This window comes from Onychomys torridus, chromosome 5 (assembly GCF_903995425.1).
Source record: "Onychomys torridus chromosome 5, mOncTor1.1, whole genome shotgun sequence".
NCBI classification, from domain to species: domain Eukaryota; kingdom Metazoa; phylum Chordata; class Mammalia; order Rodentia; family Cricetidae; genus Onychomys; species Onychomys torridus.
This window is the reverse complement of record NC_050447.1, coordinates 18,140,816-18,160,636: the sequence shown is the minus strand read 5'-3', so window position 1 is coordinate 18,160,636 and position 19,821 is coordinate 18,140,816. Positions and strand designations below refer to the sequence as shown.

Here is a 19,821-nt window from a genome sequence, read left to right as displayed (position 1 = left end):
ATGGAGCTACCTCAGGAGAATGACGAGCTTTGGCTCGTTCTCCCAAAAGATTAAGATGATAGAGATAGATAGATAGATGGATAGGTAGAGAAATAGAGATAGATAGATAGAGATTGAGACACACACACACACACACACACACACACACACAGAGAGAGAGAGAGAGAGAGAGAGAGAGAGAGAGAGAGAAGAAAAGCATACTTCCCACAAATTACTTCCCTGTAAGTGCTGAGTTAAGAATCTCTGTACAGCCTGGTGATGCTGTTATGTGACAAGACTTTTCCTGGGAAGACCAAACACACACGTCTATTCACCCCAGATAGGGAGCCCATGAGAGATTGGTGATTTTATTGGGTTGCTTACAGGAGTATGGGGGAGGGGTTACTTAGAGGAGCAGAAATGACTCAAAGGTAGCTATATCACCAAAGCCCACCCCAGCATGGGTGACATCTCACAAAAGCTAAACCTGGAGCCCATTGCACAGCCTGAAATCAGCTCAACAGGCTGGACAGTGCTGGTTCCAAGCAGCTTCATTGCTTATTCTGGGAGAGAGGGGCGCCTAGTGAATCTGATCAGTTTCAGGGACTTCCTGAAGCTATTTTGAGTTGTTTACCTCCCTGCTTAAAGAGCTTCCCTTATGGATGGAATGTTTCAATCTCAGAGGAAACTGTTACCAAGAGGTGCAGAGGGGTAGTACTAGCACCTGGGAGGCAGATGCAGACAGATCTCTCTGAGTTTGAGGCCTGCCAGAGTTACTAGTGAGACCCTGTCTTTAAGAAAAAAAAAATCTGAGTGCCACTCCCATTTAATTGTTTTTCTCTGCTGGGTATGGGACCTGGTGCCTCCTTGCACATGCTAAGCAATGTATCCCTGAGTTGCATGGCAGGCCCTCAAGGCAGTATCTTATTATCTGAGCTGACTAACAGAAAGTCTGCAGAGCTACTAACAGAGAGTCTGCAGAGCTGAGGTGCCAATTCCTGCACACCCGGCTGAACCTCCCTAGTGATTCTTGGTAGAAGCAATTGTATTTTAAAGGACTCAGTTCCATCAGGGCCCACATATTAGAATTTAGAGATACACCCTGTGGCCAGGGACCACGAGCGTGGAATACAATGGCAGAGGAGGGGAAAACACCTGAGATCCAAGGTTCAAGTTCTGGGCATACCTGTGAAGGCGACACCTGCAGGGGACAGTCGAGCTGGTGATGGCAAGTTCTGGCTCTTTCTGTACTGGAGGGGAGGGGTCCCCAGAGCCCCGCTGACTTCTCCTTTCTAATGAGCTGGCTCAGAAAAACATGGTTTCTGCCCATGAAAACACAGATTACACAAAAATCAATTCCGATTTAGATGCATTTCCACCCTTTTCATATTACAGTTGTTGAGCTAATGGATCCTTATTATGACCTGCAACAGAACATCAGCATCATTTAAGTGCCAGAAAGGGCTTCGATGAAGTGGATTTGTGCCACAAAAAGATGGGCTCTTCTTTTAGTAGGTTGTTTCTGGGGTAAAAACAAACAAATAACATACTAAACCCCTTTTAGACATGGTCACATTATTATACTATGTAGCTAGGCTGGCTTGGAATTCACCAGGTGGTTCAAGCTGGCCTCTAACTTGAAGTATTCCTCCTGCCTCTGACTCTTTTTTTTGGAGGGGATTTCGAGACAGGGTTTTCTTTGTGTAGCTCTGGCTGTCCTGGAATTCCCTCAGTAGACCAGGCTGGCCTACAAACTAAGAGAGATCCACCTGCCTCTGCCTCTCAGTGCTGGGATTAAAGGCGTGTGCCACCATTCCTGGTTTACCTCTGGCTCTGTGTAGCTTTGCACCTTTCCTGGAACTCACTTGCTAGACCAGGCTGGCCTCGAACACACAGAGATCCTCCTGACTCTGCTTCCCGAGTGCTGGGATTAAAGGTGTGTGCCACCACTGCCCGGTGACCTCTGACTCTTAAGGGCTGGGAATGTATCATCACTCCTGGCTAGAAGCAGATGTTTTGTTTATTTGAGATAGAGTCTTGCTATGTAGTCCTGGCCTAGGACTCACTATCTAGACCAGGGTGTCCTGGAACTCACAGGAATCCTCCTGCCTCCTGAGTTCTGGGATTACAGGTGTGAGCCACCACTCCTGGTGGTTGAGGTAGACTTTTTTTTTTTTTTTTAATGGTGAAAAACTACATTGAGAATGAGCCAGCTGGACTCAGTTTAGATGATCCCAATTTTGTTGGCAATATCCAGAGCATCATAGTCAGGAGCCAGCCGAACATACGCCTTCTTCTCTCCATCAGGTCTTATGAGGGTGTTGACTTTGGCCACATCAATGTCATAGAGTTTCTTCCCAGCCTGTGTGACCCAGTGCTTGTTGGCCTTGACATCCACAATGAACACAAGTGTGTTGTTGTCTTCTGTCTTCTTCATGGCTGACTTGGTGGTCAGGGGGAACTTGATGATGGCATAGTGGTCAAGCTTGTTTCTCCTGGGTGCGCTCTTTGGAGGATATTTGGGCTGCCTCCAGAGCCGCAGGGTCTTGGGCCGCTGGAACGTGGGTGACGTGAGGATCTTCTTCTTTTTGTGGCTGTGGACACCTTTCAGCACTGCCTTCTTGGCTTTCAAGGCCTTCGCTTTGGCTTTGGCTTTGGGAGGGGCAGGAGCTTCCTTCTTCCCTTTTGGCGCCATCTTGAGGTAGACTTTTTAAAAGGGTATTTTTGAAAGAGAGGAAGAGAGAAGAACAAAGGCCTCAAATTTGCAAAAAGAAGATACATCTATAGAGTCTATCTAAATTCCTAACAAATAGTGATTATAGGGGTCAGTAGCCTTGGGATTTCAATGATATGTTTCTTCTCAAGTTTTCATTCATTAATTTCTTCTGCTTATTTTTGGGGAATGTGTGTGCCCATTATATAACAGGATTACAAAGGTATATATTTATTTTTATTTTATGAGTATGGGTGAGTGCCTGCCTGTATGTATGTGCACCATATGCATGTATGGTGCCCATGGAAGTCAGAAGAGGCTGTTGGGTGCCCTGGAACTGGCATTACAACTTTGCATTGTCAGCTGTCATGCGGTGCTGGGAATCAAACCCAGGCCCGCTTCAAGAGCCACCCAATGTTTTAACTGCTGAGCCATCCCTCCAGCCCCATATAGCAGGCTGTGTGTGTGTGTGTGTGTGTGTGTGTGTGTGTGTGTGTGTGAATCCCTTAGGGTCCAATGGTCCAGCAAGTGAGACTCAGTGGTCATGGAATTATAGGTTGTCTGTATCCTAGGCAGTAATCCAAAAGGTAACTTTGGAATTCCACTATGGTAAAGGCTTTTCCCCTTTACCATAACCTGTTCTGAGGAAGGCCTTGTGTGAGCTGAGATCTCAAGTGTATGGAGGGATTAGGTGGATGTAGCACAGTATGTGCTTGGCATGTTCAAATCTTCAGTTCAATCTCTGGCAACAACTTCATCCCCAAATTCTTGAGGATGAGTAGGGATTAGTCAGGATGAGGAGTCAGCAGGTGACAAGACCCTTGGGAACTCAGTGAGAGACCAACATGTGTGTGGCATGAGGCTGGAGATGTGGTCAGAGGTCTCATGATGCTGAGGTTGATCATGATGCTCGATATGTAAGTGCTCTACCCTGGTTGCCATACTGACTCTATTAGGCCATGATTTTTTTTTTTAACTTTTTTTTTTTTTTTTCTGAGACAGGGTTTCTCTGTGTAGTTTTGGTGCCTGTCCTGGATCTTGCTTTGTAGACCAGGCTGGCCTCGAACACACAGAGATCCTCCTGACTCTGCTTCCTGAGTGCTGGGATTAAAGGTGTGTGCCACCACTGCCTGGCTAGGCCACGGTTTTTAGCATGGAAGATGGCGTCAATGAGGAATGAGCATTCCGGCCACAATGAGGCAAGACTAGTTATGAGGGTATTGGGGTCTCCCACCAGGTGTTTCAAGTTTCTGTTACTGCAATGAAACACCCGAGATAATTATCTAGAGAAAGGCATATCAGGGCTTAGAGTTTTGAAGTTTCCGGTCCGGGATTAGGTGGATCCACTGTTTTGGGAGTGTGATGGGGGTGCCAGATTACCACAGTGGGGACTGACATGGTTGACTACTCACTTTATGACCAGGAGGCAGGGAAAGAGTGAAAGACACAAACAGAGGGAGAGGGAGAGATAGAGAGAGAGAGGGAGAGAGAGAGGGAGAGAGAGGGAGAGAGAGTGAGAGAGAGAGAGAGAGAGAGAGAGAGAGAGAGAGAGAGAGAGAAACTAGAGAGAGACCCACAGAGAGAGGCAAAGACAAAGATAGAGACACAGGAGGTGTCAGATCTCATCCCCTTCAGGACATGTGTCCAGTGAAACCTACCACCAGACTCCACCCACTACAGGACCACAGTGCCTCTTGACACCGGAGACCAAGTTTTTAACACAGAGCTTTGTGGCCATTCAATAATACCCAGCTGTAAGAGCTGAAGACGGGAACTTGAAGGCAGGCCAGGTCCTTCTTTGGAGCTGGCCAGCTTCTCTTAAGCACAGGTGGTGTATGCGTCCTCTGGCAGCTGAGGCTATCCACAGTGTACCAGGGCCACCCCTGATTTCATCACAGAAGCTCAGAGGCTGCCCAGCAAGATGCCACCAGCAGTCTTTTCCAAGGAAGAGGAGACTGCACCTTTCACAATGTTACTTGCTTTTGTAGTTAAAAACATTTTCATGGAATTCCTGACGACTCCCTGGTGGGTGTGGAGAAAAGAGGTGGATAATAGTTCTGAACACACAGATAGGCCAGAATAGTCGAGAGGGGGCATTGTCCCCCAAAAGTATGCTGTTTACTTATTCAGAATCACCTACTAGGGAATACTAGCTGAAAAATTAGGGAATGGTGCACCTGGTAGGATTTCAAGATTTAATCCAGAGGAAGCTCTTTGGGCCTGCTAGGGAATGCTCCGGTCCTGTGACAGTTGGAGGAAATGGTGTGGAAATCATTTTAATTGTACCATAGATATTTATCCATCTATCGATCTCTCCACTCATTAATCCATTCCTCAGCTAACACATCTCCTGTGTGATTAACTAACATTCTTGGCTCTTGTTTTATTTATTTTTTAATATTTTCGATTATTTATTTCTTTTAACCTTTATGGGTTCTTTGTGGATTTCATATCATGCATCCGGATCCCACTCATCTCTGTCCCCTGGAATCCACCCTCTGCTCATGCAACCTCCCCACAAAACAAAACAAAATTTAAAAGAAAAACCAAAAGCCAAGCCAAACCAAACCAAACCAAACCAAACCAACCAACAAGGGAGAAGAATCTCGTGGTGGAAGCTGTAGTGGGGTCCATTGAGTCACACAGTTTACTCTTTAGTCCATCCATTCATCTGTATTTGCTAGTGTTCATTGCCATGAGTCAGTCATTGGTCTGGTTTGAGGCCTCTGGCTTCTGCTACACCACTGATAATGGGCTCTTAGTGGGGCTCCTCTTGGACAATCTGTTGCCCTGTGTCGTGAGGATCCTGCTGTTTTGGATTTGTAGGTTTGACTCCTTCACATGTTCCAACAGCTCATAGATGAGGTGGATGTTGGGTGGGCTAACTCAGCTCAGATTCTGGGCCTGGATGGTAGCTGGGTAGGTCAGCCCACCAGCTTTCCCTCATCATCACCGCCTGGGTGAGTTCTCCAGCACTGCCTGGGCTAGCTCACCCAATGCAGCAGGCAGCAAGGAGCTGGGCCAGTTCTGCTCTCAGGTCCTCAGATCTGGGTCCTCCTCACTTGTAGCACCAGGGCCTGCTCTACTGTTTTGCCCAGGTGAGGTGCAGGGCCCTCACTCAGATAGTTGTAGGGGGATATGGAGGGCGGGGTCAGCTCTCCTGCTCTCAGGGCTGGCTCACCTGCATCCCCAACAATAGGGTCAGCTCTAGTGTGCTGCCCAGACAAAGTGCAGCTGGCTCTTCTTGTTTTAACTGTGGTTTATCATCAAATTTTTTTGAGACAAAGTTTTGCTTATGTAGCTCAGGCTGACTTCAAATTCACAATTCTCTGCCTTTACCTCCAAAGTGCTGAGATACACGGCCTGCCATACTGGATCCATGATCTCCTCTCTCCCTCTCTCTCTGGCCTCCCCCAACAGCCCCCTTCAAGCAGGGTCTCAGGTAGCCCAGTCTGGTCTTGAACTTTCGACATAGCTGAGGATGACCTTGAACTCCTGATCCTGCTAATGCCACTTCCTGTGCCGCAATGATAGATGTGCCCCATCACACTGGGCTCTAGAACTCTCTCAACTCCTCCCTTCGCCTCTGGGTGACAGAGAAGGGGAGCACCCATCCGTCATCTTCCCACACTAGTCCTCTGACTTTCCACCGAAAGTGCAGACTCTACTTCCCGTCATGGCTGTTAAATTACGGCTTAGAGTACCACAGTAGTAAAGTAAGGTGGATGCCACAACTCTGCCACTTCTCACATGGCCAGAATCCAGCTGATAGCAACTGGATTCTGTGAGTAAGAATTTGCTGTTGGTGACAGTGGGGACAGAAAAAAAAAAAACCAAAAACCCAAAACCAAAAAACCAACCTCCCCTCCCACATCTGCCCTGCAGTACCGCTGACACAACAGAAATGGAAACAATTGGCACAGACGTAAGATTCTATGTCCGATGGAAACTCGTGAAACAGAAAAATGGATGTCTTGAGGGGAAATGCAACTTGCTTTGACAATACTGTTTTTATGAAAAGCATTCTGCAGATTTTATGGTCATTAAAAGTAGCAAGGACTTTTTCCATTTTGAGGGACGTGGAGGCTCTTGATGGCCTCTTCCCCCTGACCCCGGCAAACATTCCTCCCTTCAAATCCATATTAAAGTTAATCATCAATGGGAAGCCAGGGCTGATATTGGAAAATCATTCTTTTACAAACGGAAACTATTATAATTTAAATGGGCACAAATGAAACCGCACATTTTCAGAAGGGGATCAATGCAAACCACTTTATTAGAAAATATAAATCACTTTTTAATTTCAAACGCAACAAGAAAAGAACTCATTTTTTCTGTTTCATTGAAATTGATTGGTACACCTGCAGAGAAAAGCAGCTTTATCATCTCGTTATCAGCCAATTAATATGCAGGGCTAAATGTGAATACTATTCCAGTTAACTAGAGACGGATGATTTTATTGAAGTCTTAATAGCCTGGGAAAAACTGCCTTCCACCCTGCTTAATGAGGTCAGCTGAGGAAAAAAAAAATCAGAAGTGCACAACTTGGAACGGGTACTGGCTAAAACTCTTTCTCTAAGTCTTTGGACCACAGACCACAGAGAAATGGAGGCACAGTGCCCTGTCTGAGAGTGGAGCCACAGAGTGGCCACACGCTGCAAGGAGGAAGAATCGGGACGCTGAGCTTTCTTTTCACCAGAAAAGAGAGTTATTTGGGTTTGATTTTGCAGTTGGACTCCTTGCTGTTCGAAACATGACAGACTTTTGTCCTTGGCCATGTCTCTATTTTGATCACAAGTGAACACAACTGTAAAGTAAATGATGTCTACTCACCATTCTTCTGTTTCCTTCTGTGTTTATTTCTGCCCTCAAAAGTTCTCTCCGACACCCTGCAAAGCTAAGGAATGTTCTCATGGCCTGTGTACTTTTAACTAGTAAAGCAGCCAAGTGCCCTGGGGGTATGGTAATTCACACCCCAGTGTAACTACTAAATGTGTTGCCATTCCCCATGATACTTTAAAAGAATATAACTAAAAGCCAAGGTCATGCCTGTAGTTCCAGCTACCTGGAAGGCTGAGGTATGAGGGCTGCTGGGAGCTCAGTGAGGCTGTGCTGATCAGGTGTTTATACTAAGCATCAGCAATCCAATTATCCCTGTGAATAGACTCCGCTTGGCAGCTTAGGCAAGGCCTCTTAGGAAAACAAAAGGTTGATGGGATAGGACAGTAAAGTGGAGTACAAGGCCCTCCTTTTCCTAGTGACCTTAGGAAGCTATCTGTCCATGAAAACGGGGATCAAGGCCATCACTTCATCCAAGTCTGTGTATGTTCCAGATCCTGCTCCCCTGGGCAGCTGCTGCTGCCACTGTGGGCATGCCCACAAGACCTTGTGCCAAGAGAAGCCTTAGTGTTATCCTGGTTTGAAGGAGAACAGCTCCAATTGGCTCATATTTCTGAATGCTTAGTAACTAGGGAGTGGAATTATGTGGGAAGGAGTATAGGTGTGGCCTTATTGGGGGAGGTGTGCCTCTCGGAGTGACTTTGAGGTTTCAAAAACCCATGCCAGGTGTTGGTTAAACACCAAATGTTGGTTAAATTGGTGCTGCTGGTGGCTGGCCACCGCCTGCAGCGGCCAGCCGGAGGAGCGTGCTGGCGGAAGCATCACGAGCCATGGTTACCTTTCTAGAGCTTTATTGGGAGAGAGGGAGAGAGAGAGGGAGGGAGGGAGAGAGGGAGGGAGAGAGGGAGGGAGGGAGAGAGGGAGGGAGGGAGAGAGGGAGAGAGGGAGAGAGGGAGAGAGGGAGAGAGGGAGAGAGAGGGAGGGAGAGAGGGAGAGAGAGGGAGAGAGAGGCGCGTGGAGGGAAGAGAGAAGGAGGAAGGAGGGACATAGAGGGTCCACCCGCTTTTTAGGCTGGCCCTTGTCCCAGGATGATGATGTAATTAAGAACAAAACTATTACACTAGGCTCTCTCTCTCTCTCTCTGTCTCTGTCTCTGTCTCTCTCACCCTGTGTGTGTGTGCCTGTGGATTAGGATGGATCAGCTACTGCTCCAGCCTCATGCCTGCTTCCCACCATGATGATCATGACCTGTCCTCTAAAACTGTAATCAAGCCCCCATTTAAATGATTTCTTTCAAAAGATTGCCTTGGTCATGGTGTCTCTTCACAGCAACAGAACTGTAGCATGAATCTTAAAAGGTCTTATTAATAAAAACAAACCCAGAGCCAGGTATTGGAGTGAACGCTGAGAGATCAGAGAAACATAGCAAGCCACAGCCAATTCCTCCGCTGATCTTGTTTCCTCAAACTGAAAGCTTCTGGGTCTGCACCCAAATGGATCTCAGCTGAACTGCTGCTCAAAAGCCTAAAATATTAAAAAGCCTAAAAAGCCTCTAGTTCCTGGTCCTCACACCTTATATACCTTTCTACTTCCTGCCATCACTTTCTGGGATTAAAGGCGTGAATCTTTCCCAAGCAAGGCATGAGATCTCAAGTGCTGGTATTAAAGGTATGTGCCACCATGCCTGGCTCTGTTTCCAGTATGGCTTTGAACTCACAGATCAGATGGATGTTTGCTTCCGGAATGCTAGGATTAAAGGTGTGTGCTACCACTGCCTAACCTCTATGTTTAATATAGTGGCTGTTCTGTTCTCTGACCCCCAAATAAGTTTATTGGGGTGCACAATATATCAACCACAAAGAGGAAGAGGAGGAGGAGCTGCGGCAGATGCTGTATTTATTGGAAAAGTCCCAGCCATATTCTCCCTGCAAGGGATTCACTTAAGCTTTAAGGACAGTCATATATGGAAAGTGATCCACAGGGTAAGTATATTCAAATGAGAATAAAAAAGACAGCAGAGATACTTAGGCTGATTTCTGATAAAACAGACTTTAACAAGTATAAAAAGAGACCAAGAAAGTCATTATATACTGACAAAAGAGTGAATTCACCAAGGGGATATAATAGCTGTGAATATAGATGACACCAATGTCGCAGCACCTACATTTCTAAAGCGAATGTGAGCCGATCTGAAGAGTGGAATAGACACTGGTACAGCAGCAGAGGACCCCAGTAGTCCAGGTTCAACAATGGATAAATCATCTAGGCAGGAAATCAATGGGGAAACACTCAACTCAAACTATACTTTAGACCTAATGAAACTAACGGACATGTAGAAAATACTCTGTTTGCCAGCAGAGAATACATGTTTTCCTCAAGAGTACACAGAACATTCTTCAGGATAGGTCGTGCTGGGCTACAAAGCAAGTTTTAACAGAGTTAAGGACATTGTAATCACAGTGACATGAAATTAGAAACTGGTAACAGTAGGAAAATTGGAAAATTTAAAAGTTGTAGAAGTTAAACATTACATTCTTGAACAGATTCAAAGAAGAAATCAAAAGGTAAATTAATATCTTGAGACACATGAAAATAGGTATAACATGCCTAAACTATAGTTACAGCAAAAGCAATTTTGGGGTCAGTAGTAGTAGACATCTACATGAAAAAATAGATACATGCCTAAGGATGTTTTTTGAGACAGGGTTTCTCTGTGTAGCTTTGGAGCCTTTCCTGGAACTCACTCTGTAGCCCAGGCTGGCCTCGAACTCACAGAGATCCGCCTGCCTCTGCCTCCTGAGTGCTGGGATTAAAGGCATGTACCACCACCACCTGGCAAAAATAACTTTTTAAAAAATTTATACTTGAATATATACACACAAATATATATAATCTCTCTCTTTAAGTCTATCTATAAATATATAATTTTTTTCTTTTGAGACAGGGTCTATTTAGGCCTTGAATGGTAGACCAGGTTGGCCTTGAACTCACAATAATCCACTTGCCTTTGCCTCTTCAGTGCTAGAATGAAAGGTATGTGCTGTGTGTGATGGTTTATTTTTATTTTATTTCATTTAAGATTTATTTATTTTTATTTTGTGTACACAAGTATTTGCCTGCATGGATGTTTGTGCACCACAGAGGATCCCTTGGAACTGGAGTGACAGATGGTTACAAGCTGCTATGGGTGCTGGGAACCAAACCTGGGTCCTCTGCAAGAGCAGCCAGTGCTCTTGACCCCTGAGCCTTTTCTCTAGACCCTCTATTTTATCTTCAAAGATTTATTTAGTTTGTTATTTATGCATCTCTCTCTGTGTGAATATGTGCATGTATGTACACACAAATGTGGATATCTATGGAGGCCAGTAGAGGGTGTTGCTCTGGGGCTGGAGTTACAGGCTGCTATGAGCCTCTTGACTTGGGTGCTCAGAATCAAACTTCCTTCTTTTGAAAGAGCAGTAAGCTTTCTTAACCATGGAGCCATTTCCTTAGCCCCTATTTTTAATTTTACTTGACTTTTTATTTTTAGCTTTCAGTGTTTTGAGACAGGGTTGCTCCCTAGAGCCCAGACCAGCTTCAAACTCATGGAAATCCTTCAGCCTCCACTTCCCAAGTATTGGGATGACTGATGTGAACCATCATGCCCAGCTAAAATCAGGCTTGACAAAACATCTGCATTTCACGCCCACTGAAACGTTATTCAAAATTGTCAAGATATGTTAATAACCCATGTGTTGGCTGGAAATGAAGTAACAGTGTCAACAATGGAGATGAACCTGACCGAGGTGACAGGTGGGGCAGCTGGCTGTGGTGGAAGCTGGGGTCTTTACAGGCTGTAGGTGGAGGCAAGCCTGGGGGGCACTTTGGGCGCCACAACAGCAGCCTGGAGGGCTGTGCCCAGGAATGAACACCTAGCCCCACCTTTGTGAGAGGAAACTCAGGCTGCAATAGCAGCAGCATCATTTCAACCTGTTGGTTTCATGGGACATGCCACAGGACTGGCACTGCCCCTCCTGATCATTGCTTGACCTTTGCCTCCTCAGAGCTGTTGAACTCGAAGCTTATTAGGAAGAAGATGTGATTCATTGTTCAGGCACAAATTACATGATGGCTTGGAATAACTGCTTGGCTGTTTTTAGTCAATGCCCCATCCAGCTGCCTGGCCCACTGTGACAAGACAAATGTGGCTGTGTTTCCAGCTACTAGAGTATCACCTTTTATCTGGAGAATGGGCCTGGGACAGGGTTAAACTCAGTCCCCTCCCTCCCAATGTCATGGCTTGACTGGTGATATGTACTTAGCTCTGCCCTTGTCCTGACTCCAGCAAAGCTGAGCCAGTCCAAAAAAATGAGGGCTAGTGCCACCCATCAGATGTGGAGGAACATTCTTTTGTACAACCCCAGGTGCCAGGTGTCAGGTCTCTCTCCTGGGACTGGCTTCCAGTTACTGGGCACTCCACAAGTAGGGATGGGATACTGGGTATCACTTGACCACCAGAAACAGCCCTAGTTCCAATGCAGTCCTGGAATCTGCCTCAAAGGCCTTGAGCTCTGAACAGAAGGACAGTACCGTGGGTGAAGGGTGCACCATGCTAGCTTACCTCCATGACATACACAGGAGTCCTTAAAGTCATGAAAGAGACCTGAACTAGCTTAAAAAAGTGTTTGTCAAGGCTCACTTAGTTTATTAAAAAAAATCCTCCCCCAAACAACAAACAAACAAACAAAAATAAAAAGGAGGAACCCGGAGAGACTGCTCAGTGATTAGGAGCACTTACTGCTCTTGCAGAGGACTTGGATTCCATTTCTAGAACCCACCTGTCAGCTCACAACTGTCTGTAACTCCAGTTCAGGGGATCTGATGCCTCTTAAGACCCCCATCTCCAGCTCCTGCATGCACATGGTACATGCACGTGTGCACATATGTCCACTCAGGTACACACACATACACATAGAGTTAAATACGTATTTAAAAGGACGGTATGAAGTTAGGAGGGAGACTGGTGAAGGCACTAAGGGAAGTTGGAGGGAGCAGTGAACTGATGTGGTGGCCCCCACTGGTAATCCCAGCCCCCAGGAGGCAGAAGCAGTGGGCTAGTGGTGAATTTATGACTAGCCTGGGCTACATAGCGAGTTCAAGGTCAGTTAGGCTACAGTGTGAGATCCTCTCTCAAAAGTAAAAATAAAACAAACAATTCAACACTGGAATTTTGGAGGGGACACAGTCAAACTTTATAGCAAAAAGTAAATGGAAAAAGAAAATGTGACATTCATAACCACCTACCTAATTCAGTAGGAACACACACACACACACACACACACACACACACACACACACACACACGTATATAAAATGAATCTTCTTCAGCTTGAGAAAGGAAGGGAATCCTCCAGTTATGACAACAGGGATTAATATGGAGGTTATTATGCTGCATGAAATAATTCAGGACAAATACCACATGAACTCACCACAAAAAGCAGACTCTAAAGAAGTCCAACTGAGCCAGGCCCCAGAGGCTGAAGTAGAGGACTGTCAAGAATTTCAGGCCAATCTACATTACAGAGTGAGTACTAGAGTCCATCCAGAACTGCATGGACTCTCTTTTCGAAAAACACAGTAAGCCAGGTGGTGGTGGTGCACTCCTTGAATCCCAGCACTTGGGAGGCAGAGGCAGGCAGATCTCTGTGAGTTTGAGACCAGCCTGGTCTACAGAGTGAGTTCCAGGACAGCCAGGGTACACAGAGAAACCCTGTCTCGAACCCATCCCCCCAAAAAAAACCCAATGAAAAACACAACAAAATGAAACAAAAAGCAAAGCCCAAACAACGAAGTCAAACTCATAGAAACAGAGAGTAGAAAGACAGTTACCAGGGAAACAATGGGATGCTGGCCTTAGGGCACAAGCTTGAGATTGTAAGAGACTGCTTCTGGAGGCTTAATCCATAGCATGGCAACCATAGTTCATAAGAGCACACTGCATACTTGAAAACTGCTAAGAGAAAATGTTCTAAGTGCTCTCAGCACATGAATGATAACTATGTCAAGTGATAGATAATGATATTTAGCTTGGTCATGCTAATCATTTTATAATGTACCTGTAAATTGGAACAGCACATTTAACACACTGAATATGTTAAATTTTGGCTCGTCAACTATGACTCAATAATGTCCTCCCCAATAAAAAGGGAGGGGGAATAAAGTGGTGGTCATTGATCATCTTTCTTTTTATTGTGTGTGTTTTTTTGAGACAGGGTTTCTCTTATGTATCCTTGGTTGTCCAGAACATACTATGTACACCAGGCTGGCCTCAAACTCACATAGATATGCCTGTCTCTGCTATTGTGGTTGTATTATTTATCATGTGTAAGTTAAGAGTGCTGGGATTAAAGGCGTGTACTTCTGTGCCTGGCTGTTGATCATTTCTTTCTTTCTTTTTTCTCTGAGACAGGGTTTCTCTGTGTAACAGCCCTGACTATCCTAGAACTCTCTCCATAGACCAGGCTGGCCTTGAACTCACAGAGATCCACCTGCCTCTGCCTCCCAAGTGTTGGGATTAAAGATGTGCACCACTGCTGCCTAGCTGGATCGTTTCTTTGTAAGAGCATTTATAAGGTCAGAAAGAATTTTTAGTCATGAATGAACTTGTCTTTGTATTTGGGCTCTGTACCTGCAGAGTCAACCAATCACAGACAGAAAACATTTCAAAGAAAATGCTGTCTCTTTTTTCCTTGTCATTACTTTTGAACAACGTAACATAATTGACATAGACTATATATTGTACTAGGTCAGTGGTTCTCAACCTTCCTACTGCTGTGATCCTTTACTACTGTTGTGGTGACATTCAACCATAAAATTATTTTTGTTATTGCTTCATAACTGTAATTTTGCTACTGTTATGAATCATAATGTAAACACCTGCATTTCCCAATGGTCTTAGGTAACCCCTGTGAAAGGGTTGTTTGACCCCAAAGAGGTTGTGACCCACAGGTTGAGAACTGCTGCTTTAGTTGGTTCCAAACAGGTGCCTTGAGAGGCTGGTACTCTGTGGTATGAGGAAGGACTTGTTCAAGAATGAAAACCAGGTTTTGCTGCTGTTATGTGTACTCAGAATATCATGTGTTTTAAATCATAAGGTCCATTTTCTACATTCAAAGCAGTTTTACAGGTCTGTGTGGATGTTGTATGTTATCTTCTGAGACACTTACGGAAAGTTTTGACACTCCAATTTATCACTATTATTCTGAAACTTTGGATGTGGACAGACAGTCTTTCTGTTTTTCTCAGTTAGATTCAAACATGTGGTCTCAAGCGAACTTCCTTCTTCTGCCTCCTGGCACCTGAAACTATAGTTCTGTGTCACAAAACTGGCTTATTTTGATTTAAAACATTTCTGGAGTCTAAAGACTATTCTTTTAGAGCTACATGTGGTGGTTGTCTTAGGGTTTTTTTTTTTTTTTTTTTTTTTTTTTCATTGCTGTGAAGTGACTCCATGACCATGCCAACTCCTATAAATAATTAAAAACATTAAATTGAGGTGGTGGCTTACAGTTCAGAGGTTCAGTCCATTATCATCAGGATGGAGAGCATGATGGCATGCAGGCAGATGTGGTGTTGGAGCTAGGAGTCCTACATCATGACTCAGAGGCAACAGGAAGTAGACTGATTGTCATACTGAGGGAAGCTTGAGCAAAAGAGACCTCAAAGCCCACCCCCACAGTGACACACTTCCTCCAACAAGGTTACACCTCCTAATAGTGCCACTCCCTTTGGGGGACATTTTCTTTCAAACTACCACAGTGGTACATGCCTATAACCCCAGCACCAAGAAGGATGAGGAAGGAGGATTGCTTCAAGTTCATGGCTAACCTAGGTTACATGGTGACTTCTAGGCCAGCCTTGTTTATAGAGTGAGACCCTATCTAAAAATCAAAACCAAACAGACATATGAACAAACAAGAAAGGGTGGGAGGTGGAGGCAGGAGAGTCAAGAGCCCAACAGCATGCTTAGCTGCAGAGTGTTTTTGTGTGCCAGCTGGGCTACATGATCCTGTGTTCAAAAACAAAAACCAAACAAAAATAAAAGAATCTTCTTTTGAGGAGTTTCAAATTTGTAAACAAAAGGTATTATGTTATAGAACACCTAGAAATGAAAATAACATATGTATGATCTTAATATCCCAACAACATATGCACACAAATCATTTTGCCTGACAGGTGCCTGGAACGCCATGTTGAATGAAAACATATGTATTTGTTTGGAAAATTAAATGAGTGATATGTATTTATTCTCTGAGGATATGTTTAATTCTTGGAAATCACTAATGGTCCTTTTAAATCATTTGGTTAGGAGCTCATCAATATGACTACAGCCCTATTTTTGAACAGGAGTGAGGACTGACAGTGAAATTCTGGGAGTGGCTGGGCTGGAAGTGAGGGGTTTGTATCATGGGCTGAATTCTGATGTTAACATGCTTTGTAACCATTCATCCGTCTTTCCATCCATCATGGCTAGCAAGGAATATGTGGTCTTTTTTTTTTTTTTTTTTTTTTTTTTGGTTTTTCAAGACAGGGTTTCTCTGTAGCTTTGGAGCCTGTCCTGGACTAGCTCTGTAGACCAGGCTGGCCTCGAACTCACAGAGATCCACCTACCTCTGCCTCCCAAGTGCTGGGATTACAGGCGTGCGCCACCACCGCGCGGCGGAATATGTGGTCTTCTTATTCCTGAGTTTACAGTCTAGTGAGAGAACAGACTTTGATCCTTCTGTGGGTGTGGAGCAAGGCAGGTCAAGAACATTTCTCTAAAAAATGAAGGACTTCACTTCCTTATCTGTAAGCCAAGAGCCAACCTAGAGCTGGGTGGTTTTCAAAATCCTGCCCAATTCTGACACAGAATGATTGATTTGATTTTACTTTATTTAATTAGAATTTTTTAGAGTTATTTATTTTCTGTGTATGAGTGTTTCCCTGCTTGTATATATGTTTACCACATGCATGTCTGGTGTCCTTGAAAGTCAGAAGAGGGCATCAGATCCCCTAGAACTAGAATTACAGAGCATTGTTGTAGCAGGAATCTTAAAGAGTCTTATTAATAAAATCAAACCTGAGGCTAGTTATTGGGGTGAATGCTGGAAGATCAGAGAAGCAGAACACGCCACAGCTACCTCACCTTGCCAGTTCCTCAGCTGATCCCATTTCCTCAGACTGGAAGCCTCTGAGTCCTCATCCAGAATGAATCGCAGCTGAACTGTTGCTCAAAAGCTTAAATGCTTAACCAGCCAAATGCTGCTACTTCCTGGTCCTCACGCCTTACATACCTTTCTGTCTTCTACCATCACTCCCTGGGATTAAAGGCGTGTGTCACCATGCCTGGCTGTTTCCAATGTGGCCTTGAACTCACAGAGATCCCAGATGGATTTCTGCCTCTTGGAATGCTAGGATTAAAGGCATGAGTGCCACCATTTTCTAGCCTAAGTATCTAGTGGCTTTTCTGTTCTGTGACCCCAGATAAGTTTATTAGTGTACACAATATTTTGGGGAACACAATACCACCACAGATAGTGAGCCACCATGTGGGTTCTTGGGAATCTAAATGAAATTATCTGTAAGAGTAACAATTACTCTTATTTGCTGAGCCATCTCTCCAGCCTCTATTTTTTATTTTTTTGAGATAAAGTCTCATGTTGCTTAAGCTGTCCTGAAATGGGCTACCTAGTCTTGATGCTGGTCTTTACTTCCAGATCTGCTTGCCTCTACTTCCCAAATGCTGAGATTACAAATGTGTGGCACAATGTGGTTTCATAAGTCCCACCTGCTGGAGTTGTGAGAGTTTGGGCATGTTTCCTGTCTTTTAGTGACTCCATTTCCAAGTGTGTGTGTTAAAGGTTGTTTTTTGTGATGATGTGAATTAAACCCAGGATCTTGCATGCTCCAGACTGGTACTCTGCACTAAACCACACCCTCAGATTAATGACCAAGTTTTTTGTTTGTTTGCTTTTTGAGACAGAGTCTCATTCTATAGCCTTGGATGACCTGGAGTTTGCTATGTTTACAAGACTGGCCTTGAACTCATATTGATTTGTATGCTTCCAGAATGTTGGGATTAACAGCATGCACCACCAAGCCCACCAGTTTCATATATATACATGTTTTTTTTTTTTTTTTTCAAGACAGGATTTCTTTGTGCAGCCCCAGCTGTCTTGGAACTTGCTCTGTAGACCAGTCTGTTCTTGAACTCAAGAGATCTGCCTGTTTCTGAGTACTGAGGTTAAAGGCCTGTGCTACCACACCTGGCTCATATTTTTGATGAGAGGCTTCAATTAGGTCATCATAGGGGCTTCTTACATAACTAAAATTCTTTGATTCTAGAAAAGACTCTAATATCTTACTTCTTGCTTGCCTTCTTTCTTCCCTTCATCGTTTCCTTCTCTTCTCCCCTATCTATCCATCTATCTACTCCAAAACTTTTTTTTTTTATTTTTGGTACTATACCAAATTTGTCCTGAAGCTTTCATAAAACATTTAAATCTGACTGAACCCCCAATTTAGAGCTTTCTATGTTTTTCTGGGTATTAGATTTTTGATCTCTTTGTGCCCTATCCCTCCCAATCCAAAGCTGACAAAAAAGATCTTGAGTGGGAAGAAGTGAAGTTTAACTAATTATAAGTGATGAAATTTCAGTTTACTGGGGGCATTCTGTCCCACATTTCTATAGACCTATGATGGGATGTTTTAATGATCGAAGTATCAGGCATACACGGAAGCATGCAGGGGTGCAGGGAAGGTAACATTCTAGATGGGCAGATGTTAGTTCCTACTTGTATGCTTGAAGAAGCGACTAGGTCCTTCATGGAATGTCACGCTGAAGACCCTTTACACGCCCTGACTGAGAGACTTGGCCATACCCCGTTTTTCCCATTTCGAAACGTTTTGGATTTCCTTTGCTCCGTGAAATGCATGAAAGCTGCTTCTGACCACAGAAACTAATGTGCTGTCCCCTTTACCACCAGAGTGAAGTCCTGATTGGTTCCAGGGAAAGTGATTTCCCCAAACTTGGCTGCCAGCTGTAATTGGCTTATATGTGACCCATCCATTTCAATATGCTTGTTAGAGCTGGATGCTGGGGTCTTTAGTTTCTGGCAGGTACCTTTCCCTGCTCCCACGTGCTGCTCCTGTGTCTTGGCTTTGACTCTGTCACACATTCCAATTCCTGCTCCTCTGATCACATCTCCGGCTCTCTTGCTTTCCTTTCACCACAGAAAGATCTTTGCAATTACATTGGATGCACTTGGATAATCTAGGCTCATTTCTTCAAATCGAGATCCTTGGCATAGCCAGGCAGGTGGTACATGCCTGTCATTCAAACACTTTGGGAGTCTGAGGCAGGAGGATCACAGGTTTGAGGCCAACCTAGATTGCACAGTAAGAGAATTAAAGAATCTTGATTTGATCATGTATGCCATGATCTTTATTTATGTGTATTTCATGTGTGGGTGCCTGCAGAGGTCAGAGGAGTGTGTTGGATTTCCTGGAGCTGGAGTTACAGGTGGTTGTGAGCTCCCCATGAGGGTTCTAGGAACTGAACTCAGGTCAGCAGAAAGCCCTTTTAACTGCTGAGCAATGTTCTTTTTGTCATGCAGATGTGCCTCACTTTAGGGTGGTTGGTGTTATACCTCTACAGCCTCACCACAAGTTGAAACATCCTTTTTTTTCCTTTTTTTCCCCTGGAGCTGAGGATCGAACCCAGGGCCTTGCACTTACTAGGCAAGCGCTCTACCACTGAGCTAAATCCTCAACCCCACCCAAGTTGAAACATCTATATCTTTGTATCTTTTTATTTATACAGTCTTACTATATAGCCCCATCTGGCTTAGAACTTGCCATGTAGACTAGGCTAGCTTCAGACTCTCAGAGATCTAGCTCCCTCTGCCTCCCAAGTGCTAGGATGAAAGGCATGTGATGCCATTACTGGTTCTGCCCAATATTTAAATACTACTGCTATGTCTGTAGTGTATGCCTATAATCCCAGCACTTGGGAGGCAGGAGGATTACCATATGTTCAAAATCAGCCATTTCTACACAGTTCTAGGTCATCCAGAACTACACAGTGAGACCTTGTCTCAAAATACAAAAAGAAAATACTAAAAAATGTCATTCAAAATGTGTATGAAAAGTGTTAGTTCAAGAAGGGAATGTGATATATTTTGAATCTTATGTGTTCAGTTTTTAAATGTATTGTTCCATGAACATTCTACTCATGTCTTTAATTAAAAGTATGACTTTAATGACTATGT

General features: G+C 44.3%; 1 protein-coding gene across 1 annotated transcript; it reads right to left on the bottom strand.

Annotated features, from left to right (window-relative positions):
- Positions 1 to 2,203: 2,203 nt before the first annotated feature.
- On the bottom strand, positions 2,204 to 2,674 carry LOC118583530 (60S ribosomal protein L23a-like). The gene has a single exon (XM_036186900.1). The coding sequence runs from the start codon at positions 2,672 to 2,674 to the stop codon at positions 2,204 to 2,206; it is 471 nt and encodes a 156-aa protein (XP_036042793.1).
- Between the last annotated feature and the right edge of the window lie 17,147 nt (positions 2,675 to 19,821).